This window comes from Electrophorus electricus, chromosome 4, assembly GCF_041902795.1.
Source record: "Electrophorus electricus isolate QZ-2024a chromosome 4, ASM4190279v1, whole genome shotgun sequence".
Lineage (NCBI taxonomy): Eukaryota > Metazoa > Chordata > Actinopteri > Gymnotiformes > Gymnotidae > Electrophorus > Electrophorus electricus.
The window spans coordinates 7,356,533-7,367,740 of record NC_137500.1 but is presented as its reverse complement, the minus strand read 5'-3'; the positions used below and the strand labels follow the sequence as shown (position 1 = coordinate 7,367,740).

Below are 11,208 nucleotides of genomic sequence, written 5' to 3'. Positions count from 1 at the left end.
GCAGAAGCCACCTATATTATGAAGGTCTTGCAACTGCACTTTTATAGAATACCTTCAGAGTTTCTGTCCATCCTCGATGGACAAACCAAGGCTAATCTCCCATTGTAAACGCACGCACGAACCCCCACACACTTAATTTTCAGGGTCGCTAGTAATCTACTAAGTGCCTTTTAAGTAGACCATTTTACTTAACCCATTCTTTAAAGTCAAGAGATCATTGGTACACCTTGAGCTTTCAAGTGCAAGTCGGGTGATAGAGATTGATAAATTGATTTACGAGCTGTTTGACTATTAATGAAAAAACATTCATATAAAGACATAACACAGGATTCTAAATGTTGCTAGTTAAATGGGCCTATCGGCAGTTTACAATGGCAGTATAATTAACGCTTGCTTACGAGCTAAGCAGGCATTTGTCTATGTTCGCCTGTTTCCTCCCATGTACAAATGCAGCAAAAATAAAATCTGGATTAACTTCTAAAATGTACATTACAATTGGGCTGCCATTAGTGAATTTACCATTTACATACGGTTATTTGTTTACTTACTGTTGGTGTACATTTAAACCAAATTAGAAACGGTATCGACGTCACACCTCAGTCAATTCGTGCTGTGGAAATGTAGACCTACCCGACTTGAACTTGGAAGGGCTATCATGTGGTTCTTCCTGCTAGGAAACCATTTCCACCCCGATAAAACCTAAAATTGTTTGAAAGCGGCATTAGATGCCAAACACTGTTTTTCCTTATTGTCAGTGTACCTATATGGGAAAATACGGTGACTGCAACAAATAGCATTTTGTTGTAGTTATGTCATGATCTTTAACACTACCTTTTAGTTTGATTAACGAACATAACATTGATACTTTAGAATTCTTTGTATAGAGATCTGGAATCAGCTCTGGGGCAAGGAAGTCATAAAGCCTACCAAATTCTTTGCTGCCCTTTTAATTTTATTTTGTGGATAAATACATAGGTTACGTGTTTTCTTTTCAGAAATGTGTTTTACGTGTTTTCTTGTTTTCAGAAAACCTTTGTGGAACCTGTTTATTTTATTTGGCACGAGTAACATTATATATATGAGCGTTGTGGTCTGTGGGCGGCGCACACTCAGAGACGCATCACACACCTCGCGTATCGCCGAAGCGATGCATTCGCTCCGGGTTGGACCCCTATATTCATTGAAATGGCTCGTATGTAACAGGAACATCAACTCCCACATTAACCAAATGTAATATTTTTTCTGGTTCGTCGGATGTGGAGTTCCTTGTCGTGTTGGTTCGCAGGTTTTTCCATTCGCTAATCTTTGCAAGAAGAATATGGAAGCAGTCGGCAGCAAATATACATTTTTTATGGTTGTGTTAGTCATCTGTCAAATAGGTGTGTATTTTTTTTTATCATTCTTGACTTGGATTGCGATGTTTGTAGTAGCCTACAGATTAGTTTGCGGGCAATTACAAACTTTATGGGTTTATGTGTGTACCCTACCTTTCATGACAACCTTTATCACAGAGTTCAGGTACAGCTGCATAGTTTAAGGACAGACATGTCTGAACAGGCTACTTATTGTCGTCCTTGGAAAACTGGCTAAATTGATCACCTCTATCTTTTTTGGTTATTTTTATTACATGTTTTATTACATGTGTATGTGATTATACACTATTAAAAGAAGACTTTCAATTTAAATGTGGGCAAGCTTCGCGAATATTATACTGTATTCTGCCTAATTTGATATGCACTCTTTGATAATGTAGTGTGAATGGGCCGTTTCGTGGTAGGGGTGCTATAGTCTGAGTCTGTTCTCCACAGTGTTATCTTTTGATCTCAGGACAGAACTGGAAGTGGTGAAGCCCTTCTTAGATGAGCTATACAGTACATGTAACATTTTACAGTGATAGATGTGGGGCATCTATCAATAAAATAAAGTATACTTCAGAGGATAGGGGTTAAGTTGAATTAAAGAGTTAAATTAAAGTACGGTTCCAAAATACTCCATAGGCATATAAATAAAATGTGTTGAGCCTTGCTTGTATATGAATATGACTGCTAACATATTTCAGATTTTACATCTGAGAACAAGCAATAAGACCTAGACTTAATTTGGTCAATGCAGCCTTGTAGCTAACATAAAACTGACAGATTTCTAATACTGATTCAGTCAGCCAACACAGGCTCATTGTTTTTCGGATTCACTGTACCAAGAGAACCTCAAAGCTGCCTGAATCCCGCTTGCCTGTGAGATGGGAAAGCCCTTTTGCTCACAAGCCTGTGAACCTGAGGCAAATATTGTTGTAAATTGTTAGTGCAAATATCTCCTTCCATACTAACAGTTAAAATGATCTCAGTGCTATTATACCCTTTGGAAATTGGCTCTGGGATAGAATGCTGGTCCATGCTCCAGAAAAGCTCAGCTTAAGCCCTTCACCCTCAGCTCCTTCTTTATTCATCCCTTTCAGATAAGTGCTCTCAATGACGCTTTCATAAAATCTGTGGCACAAAGAAAGGCTCAATCTTTTTGGATCTCATAAGCCTTTGCGGAAGTAGAATACTCTCTTCTGTGAATGATATGTGGTCCTCCACACCATCTGTTTTCCCAAAAGCTGTACTATAGATACGTTTTTTTACCCTGTGTGTTTTGGCTACTGTTCTGTTTTGGTTTTTTTTGTTTTGTTTTTTTTTTACTCCAAAAGTGCCTATGTTCTTTTTGAGCACTAAACTTAACAGATGGTGGCTGTTGACGGCAGAGCCGTCAGTCAAAAATAGCGTTTAGATTTCATAGTTCCCTCCCCTTCCACATTCTTTGTATGTGTCTGCTTATGAAGGGCATGCTGTCAAATTAGCTGCATCTCCACTTAATTTCTTAGACATTTTCAACTTTATGCATTATTTGGTATATATACCTTTAGATACTCATTCATTAAAATGGCAGCTTTTTAATGTCTTATTTTTTACAAGGATGTTTTACAGTGAAGATAGTTCCTCTTAAGATTTCTCTGCTGGCAATTCTTTTTTTCTCCCTTTCTCCCCCTTTCCCTCTTTCTTGGGGTGGTTAGACATGCAAACTCACTAAACCCAGTCTGCTGCTTGTGAAAAAGGGGAGCAGATTTTCCTGTGCGGAGGGGGCATTCAACGACCAGATTAGTGGGTATTAGTCTCAACTGTATTCACTCAGGCAAGCAGAGAGGACACACCAAGCCTCTGAGTCTTGTCTCTCCTCCATGGGATGGCCGTGAGGGGGCTTCAGGGCAGAGCCAAATCCCCATGCTGCACAGCCCAGGGCCCTGGACCTAGTCCCCCCAGCGAATTATGCTGTCAGCTGCTCGATTTGTTTTGTGCCTGGCTGGCAAGAGGCGACCAGTGCTTGTGGGTGCAGAGAGACACAGGGAGTCAGGCTGGGAGGGGGAGCTCATTGTATATGGCATGTGAGTGTGACACTCAGGCAGGCCCCTGATTTGTCCCAGCAGTGATGGAACAGGATGCCGTTGCTGAAGAGTAGGGGGTGTCAAGTCCTTTTGTGTGTTGTGTCTGTGTGTGTTTCCCTGTGTTTGTGTTTTGTGTGTGTCTGTGTGTGTGTGGTTCGTACCCATCATGAGAGTGTCAACAGCTCCAGGACTGTGCTGCTTGCCCTGCTTCCACCTTCTCTTTTTGGGAACTCACGCCAGCAAGACTGAGTATCTCTCCTTTAGCATTTAAGAAAAGCTTTCAAATAGGGGTCAGTCCTCTTTCTATACTCTGTTCCCTCCCTTCATTTCTCTATCATACTCTTGACCAACTTGTTTTTGCTAAATTACTAATATCTTCTTTCCTCTCTTTCAGGCTAAATGTGTTTAAATTTTCTTTCTATTCCATTTTCTTAGACATTGATGTTCCTGTCTCTACAACCAAATGCATATGTTTGTTTCCTCTTTCATCTCTCTTCTCCTTCTCTGATGCTGTGTACCATCAGATGTCCCTTTTTGTCCTGCTCTTTTTCACTCATAGACTTGGCACTTTCATCATTGCGTGTGTGGTGTGACAGGCTCTGCTGGTGCCCTGATGCTTCTCTGCCAGCAAGGTCAGTGGCCTTGACTAGCCACTTAATTAATGACGGTGGAGCAGGCTGTTTTCAAAGGGTGCCTCACATCAGCAATTTGAGAGGAGAACAGGATTCCTGTTGAATGGCTGGTAAAGAAGTGTTCAGTTCTCCTTCTGTTCTTTAAAGGCCTGGAAATGTGTGGTCTAGAAGTGTTGTAGATATTAGCGGTCTCTGGTCAAGACCAGAATATGAATGGAAGTAGGGGAATTTAACAGAAAGCTTGCATGTGAGTTGCCTTTGATGGAATGAGTGCTGGATGAGCTGAAATAAGTTACTGGTTTCTGAGTTTCTGACATGAGTTACATTGCATTAACAATTCTTTCAAGTAGGCATAAGTTACCAATTTCATTACTGATTTAATCAGCACAATTGTTTACTTGATATAACTGTTAATAGATTTAGAGAAAACTATTTTGTCGCAGCAGATTATATCATATGCACATGAGCTCTCTTTTTTCGGGGGTGGGAGTGGAGGGGAGAGTACGTTTCCTTCCTTGACAGCTTATCCTGAGAATTTACCTGTCACCCAGGTGTTGGAGGCTGGAAAATGAAGCTATATTTATCTGGTTTGCATTCTTTTTGCCATTATTTTAACTGCCCACACCAATAGCTTTGCAGCAACACATTTGTGATTATGTGCAGTGTTGCTTTGGAATTATGACTATATAAAACAGCAACACACAAATTTCTGCTCATTCCTCTTGCCAGGATGGTTTATTTGACCTGCATGCTTTTGACATGTCACTGGTTGTGTCTCTTTACAAGGTTAAGAGGCATGACTGATCACCTTTTATAGTAGGCATCATCATCTGCCTGCTGGGCAGGATGTATCCAGCACTACTATCCATCTGTATGAGAGAAGGATACAGGCAGGTGGTACACTTTCATCTGCATTCTTGCAGCTTTTCATACAAGTCTCAGTATGTCTAGGCAAAAGCTGGAAAGAAGCTCTGTTATCATGCTGGGTTTCTATATTCATCAGATAATGAATATGGATGATTAGATTGTGATTAGAGATGGCTGAACATTTAACAAAGTGACAGTTGATTAGATGTAATATGTACTGTAATCAGAAAAAGAAGGCAGTAAAATGTGAGACTGGAACTCAATGATGTTTGAAAAATATTAAGACGTAACAGTGTCTGGTGTATCAGGTTTTTTAATATATCAAGTCACTGCCATTATTTTTAGGAGCAAGCACAAACTGAGTAAAAAGTCATGCTTGGATAAACAGCCAGTTTGGGCCAACAAGCCCTATGTCAAGAGACAGAATGATAGTGTGGCTCGCTGAGTCGGCACAGCACTCCTACTGCAAACTTTTCAGGGTCAGTCAAGGACAAAGCCTGCTCGGAGTGGTTAACAATCCTCCAGTTACCCACGCTTCCCCCCCATCTGAGAATCTGTGCCCTTTTCAATTAGGATACCACTCCAAATAGCTATTCGCTTGGGTACTCAGGGCCATCAAAGAAATAATGGGAGATCTTTAGAGTCTTTTAATGAGCCTGATTCTCGTTAATCCAGTTCACCCTGTGTGCACCGTATGGTCCTTGGAAAACTGCTGCAGTGAAGCAGGTGAAAAGAAATTAGCAATTAAGCCTACTCATTGAGTCCACTGTTGTTTTTCTTTTTTCCCTTTTGGGTTGGAATATTTACAATGTTGAGCCTGTAAAACCTTCCTGCAAATGAAAGGTGAAGAAGAAAAGTAGTGAGGAGGTGGCCTGCTTTGCTGAGGATGCCAGAGTGCCTCGCACATTCCTCAGACTGCCATACACTTCTTATTGGCAGCTGGTTTATTGAGATTTAGCAGAAGATAAGTAATTGCTTGATCACACACTCAAACCATGTTCTGTCAGGCTACTTGAGACTAATTAGAGTTGAATATCAGGGCTCTTAGTTAGGGTGGATTCTTGAACCTTTTCATCCACATTTTGGCATCAGATATTCTGATATCAGTTCTGATCATCATTGGTATGATATAAAAATTTGAGTTTATAAAAAAAAATATCGTCAAATTATATATTTGCTATTGCTGACTATGCTAAGATGAAATTTGCTGCATGGTATCACTGTTTAATATTTTCATACTTCTGTATCTGCAGGTATTTAATTGTTAATGTTTCTAGTGGAATATTCTGAACAGTTCTATCATGGTGGATGGTAACACATGACTTCTGAAGGAAGAAGATATTAGGATATGACATGTTTTGGTGGTAGTTGGCCCTGGAGTATGCAAGCCTTCTAAACACCAACTCCTTGCAAAAAGGTTACATCATTAAGATGTTTATGTTTATGTTTATGTTACATGTTGCTGTGTTCTGTTCAAAATAAGATGGTATATGTATGATGAGACATGCTCTACATGTGCTGTGATGAAAGATAAAATGACTCCATATTGTAAAAATGGTGGTCTTGGTTTATGAACTCTCTCTTATGGTGATTCAATAAAAAAACCCCAAAAAACCAAAACAAAACCCCAATGCAAGACAAAAATAAGAAGTCTTTAGCTGTTTAAGTTACAAGTATATATAAAAGAATGCAAGATACTATTGTCAGTCATGAAATGACAGGCTGATGATCATGAAGATTCACTTTTTAATTAGAATAAAATTAAATAGGTATATAATGTGTGTAGCAGTGGTTTTCAATATATTTCACGGGGCCCTCTAGACAGCACACATATAAGCGGACAGCCCACCATTTAGTGGGCCCCAACATATGGTCTATAATATAATCTTCATATTACTAGGGGGAATACCTGCTCACATTATGTCATTACTGTCTAAACAGTTTTAGTTACATTTTTGATATTATTTATTTCTTGGACTTCCCACAATTTTTAATGTACCAGAATATTTTTCCCCTATTGCATATTAATCTTAATTGTGTGAAGGTTAGACTATATTCCCTCCCAAAGGGAATGCATTCAGCAGTGGTCCTCTCAGCCCTCATAGTCAGTGATGCAGTCAAATCTTGAACCTTAGTCTTTTTATGAGATGCACTTCTGCTTTCTACCAGGTACATCTTAAGAAGGGTGAACTTCAGTCAGGGATAGGTTGATGCTATTTTTTTTAATTCTGTGCAGGTGATGACATAAAATATGGATAAGGAAGCTTGTTGATTCTGGAATGTAGACTAATGTGTGTGCTATTTTTCCAAAGTTTTAGATATTCCTCTCAATATGTCAAAAGATTTTTCTCTAAGTGATTTTCTCAGTGAACTGTCAGAGGCTTAGAACCTTTACGAGCTCTTTAACTCTTGCCCTCCACTTCTTCTTCACTGTACACATGTCCGGACATGATGTTAAAATCATAAAAAAAAAAAAAATCCCCACCCTCCGGGCTGCCTCTCAGGACTGCACTCTTCTAGATGGAGATCTCGGATGTTGTTCCTGGGATCTGTTGGAGCCATTGTTCCAGTTTGGGGGTCACAGCCCCTAGTGCTCCAATTACCATGGGAACCACAGCTGCCTTTTCCCTCCACATCTCTCCTAGCTCTTCTTTCAGCCCTTGGTATTTCTTGAGCTTTTTGTGTTTCTTGTTTCTGATTTTTCAATCATTTGGGATTACTACATCTATCACTAAGGCCCTCTTCTGCTGTTTATCCACCACTACTAGTCTTAGCCTGGACATTCTCCATCACCTTTTGGGTGTATCCTACTTTGACCTCGTAACTTCCTGCCCCCTACTCAGCACAGATGTTCCTGTATACTATGCCAGCCACTTGCTTATGCCGTTCCATGTCCACGCTGCCTGCTATTGACTCAGGGGCATCTTTGCACAGCCTACATCTGGAGTCCTGCCTGATGTGGTAGATCCCAGCCTCTAGTGAGCTTGTATTCAGAGCTTGTTCCTGTATTGCCATGATTATTGCCTCCATGCTGTTTTTCAATCCAGCCTTTTCACCCATTGGTAGGATTTCTCTCACTTCTACCATTATGGTACCCATAGGTGTTTATCCTCCCATAATGGTTCCTGCTCCTACTTATGCCCATCCTCCTTGTGTTTCTGCTGTCTGAGGTATCACTAAGCACTTCATCACTTAGTGAAACCATTATCCTGGTGTACTCCTGGATCTTGGATGTTTCATCCTGGATAATGCTGCCAGAGCTACTGTCCAGGATGAAAAAACCAAGATCCAGGAGTACTTGGCCCATCTTAGTGTACAATCTCAGAGTGCTAGATTTGTGATGAAACCCTATGTACATTGTAACGAGTTTTCTTGTCTTGATGTCAGTGGCTTCTGTCTCCTCCTTAGGCCATTTTATTCTGCCAGTGGGGTATCTGATGACTGGTAGAGCATAGGTGTTGATATCCTGGATATTGTTCTTCCCATTCAGCTGACTGTAGCTGCTTTCTTTGTGGCCTCTTCCTGATTCCTGTTTGCCTGTGGGATTCTAAGGGATTTGTAGCTGACCTCAAAATCTGTTATGTTACCTTCTGGTACTATGATCCCCTCTGTTCTATCTACTTTCCATCTCCATACTACTTTCCCTCTCTTGTAACTATCTGACCACACTGATCCCATCTGAATGATATTTTGATGTTGTTGCTGTATATCCTGGTGAGAAATGTATTTGTGAATTGATGTCTCATTCACATCTCACTGGGGCGGTTCAGGCCTATGCAGAACAGCAGCAGGAACAGTGCATTTCCATGGTAAATCCTGCCCTGATGTTGGCCTCTAGGGTCATCTTCTTGGTCTCTAGGATTGTCTTCCACTGCTCCATTGAGTTCTTGATGAAGGCTCTTAGAATCCTGTTGGTGTTATACAGCCTCAAGCATTCCAAGCTCAATCCAGGCAGGGTGCAGGTAGGTCTGTCTGGTCTTACAGTATGGAGTGTCTATTAAGCCTACTCAGCCACAATGATGCCTAATAGGAGCTTCCATGTTGTGAAGAGGTAGGTTATTTTCCCCTTTCTGGGGGTCATTGAGGACCAGGACTGTTCGGATTTAAGTTAGCCATTCAGGATGAGTTCAATCCATTAGCAGTTTGCTCCTTTGTGCTGCTAGGTGCTTATGCAGTACAGTTAGGTTCTTCAGCAAGTAGGTGTGGACTATGTCAGGACATGGAGCTGTCCAGCTCTTCATACTTGAGACTCTTTCTTGGACATCTGCTCATGTGATTGCTATTGGATCCTGTTCAGGGAGGTTGCTGTGGTCTGCTCTCAGGTTCACTAACCACTGGGCATTGTTGCTTTGTGATGCCTTCTTCTTCCATCTACTTTTCCTGTATTTTTCAGTTCCCAGCTTTGGTGGGTCTGTTCTTATGCAGGTACACTTTGGATGGCTCATGTGAGAAAATCCTGTTTATTCTCCTGGCAGCCAGAGTTGGCAGTCTCCAAGGTATGGACAGGTATCTCCAAGGTATGGATAGCTTGTTGTACTTCTTAGGTCATGCCTTTCTGCATTTCTGATAGCTGGCTGACTTCTCTTCTTTTTGCCCTTATCTTGGCCTCCGATGTATTTCTTCCTGGAGTATACTGCTTGATGATGTTCATCTGGTAGCCAAGCATCTCAAGTATTACTTTAGCAATGGCAAATATATAAGCTGGTTGGTTTCATATGCTGCATCCATAGAGCTGCATTCACATCTTCCAGCAGTCTTTCATGTATTTGAGGTACCTGATCTGATTGTTATGTATCAGTATGGGTAGGAGCTCTTCTAATAGCCATGATAGAAGTAAATAATCTATAAACTACATTAAGAACAGATATTGTCAAATTGGCCCACATTCCATTTAATTCATTTTTTTTGTAGAGCTGAGATTATCACTTCATTTGAGCTGAGTGGCATTTGTGCTTTTTTAAAAGTCCAGTTCAGTGTAGGGAGTATAACACTGTATTTTAAATACCTTATGCCATTCTACCTAAAAACATCTGTTCCTGGTGACTTGTTTAATTAAGCCTACTAATTGTAGTTTTTAGTTCACCTTCAGTTTTGTCAGCAATCATCATTCTATTTTGTTCCTCATTTAAAGTGAATAACTCTAGGCAGTTCAGCTAGGTGTCAATTTGGCTTATGCTTCACTCTGGGACTTTAGAATTCAGTAAAATACTTCAAAAGCTTCTTGAATTTCACTTTTATTTTCAATTTTCATGCTAATAGTTTCATAGATTTTAATGTCCAATTTCATAGTGTCTCTGTTTCATTTTTCTAATGAAACATTAGGTTTTTCTTGATGTCTTGTGCTATTATACTATTAATTTCATTCCTAATTTCTGTAATTTCCTCTAGTATATGCGGCACTAACCCATTTTAAGGTTTGTCTAGAATATTCAGAATGTTTTGTAATTCCTTTGTTTTATTGCTTATTTTTATAGGAAAATATATCTATAATTTTCCCTCTTAAGAGAGCCTTTAGAGATAGAAAGTGAGGTGACACCATTCCAGTTTCACTAAATTCAAAGTATAGACTAATGTGTTCATCAGGGGATCATTGAGAAGATTTGCATTTAGTTTCCAAGTATTATTCTTTAGTCCCTGGTTGAAATCAACAGATAAATATGTAGGTAGAAATATTATCTGTCTCTCTGTATTATCAACTGTATTAATGTTCTTATGTACGGATGAATCTTTGATTCATGGGTTTTTCTACTAGAAGAGTGAAACTTTGGACATAACTGTATATTTAATTTTCTTTCTAAGATATTGCTTATTTTCTTTAAGAAACTAATGCATATATATTTAATAGAGTAACTGGATTCCCATAGTTCTCCTTACTGGAATACATCTGCCCTCCTCATCTTACATTTGAAACATTTTTTTTTAAATTTAGCCTGTTTGGGATGAGAATAGCACCTCTCTCCTGATTTAAATGAGCAGAAAAACAGTTAGGTGAAGCCCATTCTCCTTATTTTTTGTGCTCATTATTATTTAAGTGAATTTCTTGTAAATATTCTAGATTACGTTTTTTCTTTCTTAATTTTAGAATAAATTTTATTGAGTTTGATTGTATTCAACAGTCCACTCACATTAACAGAAATTAAATTTACTTTGCTGTCTCCAGCCATGTGTATTTATCCATCCGTATATTATTGAAATGAGTAAAATAAAACTTAGCTCATATATTCCTCAAACAAATAAAAAACAAAAAACAAATGAGAAAATAGGTAAAGAAGGTGTGATTATAAGGCT

At 39.4% G+C, this 11,208-nt stretch overlaps 1 protein-coding gene across 9 annotated transcripts in view; it reads left to right on the top strand.

Annotated features, from left to right (window-relative positions):
• Window positions 1-1,123: 1,123 nt before the first annotated feature.
• Window positions 1,124-11,208, top strand: part of ptprz1a (protein tyrosine phosphatase receptor type Z1a) — a 46,847-nt gene continuing 36,762 nt past the window's right edge. For all 9 annotated transcript variants that reach the window (XM_035523494.2, XM_035523498.2, XM_081712067.1 and 6 more), the window contains exon 1: window positions 1,124-1,379. In XM_035523494.2, the coding sequence (XP_035379387.1) occupies window positions 1,319-1,379 (61 nt within the window). In that variant the 5' untranslated portion in view covers window positions 1,124-1,318. The remainder of the gene's footprint in view (window positions 1,380-11,208) is intronic.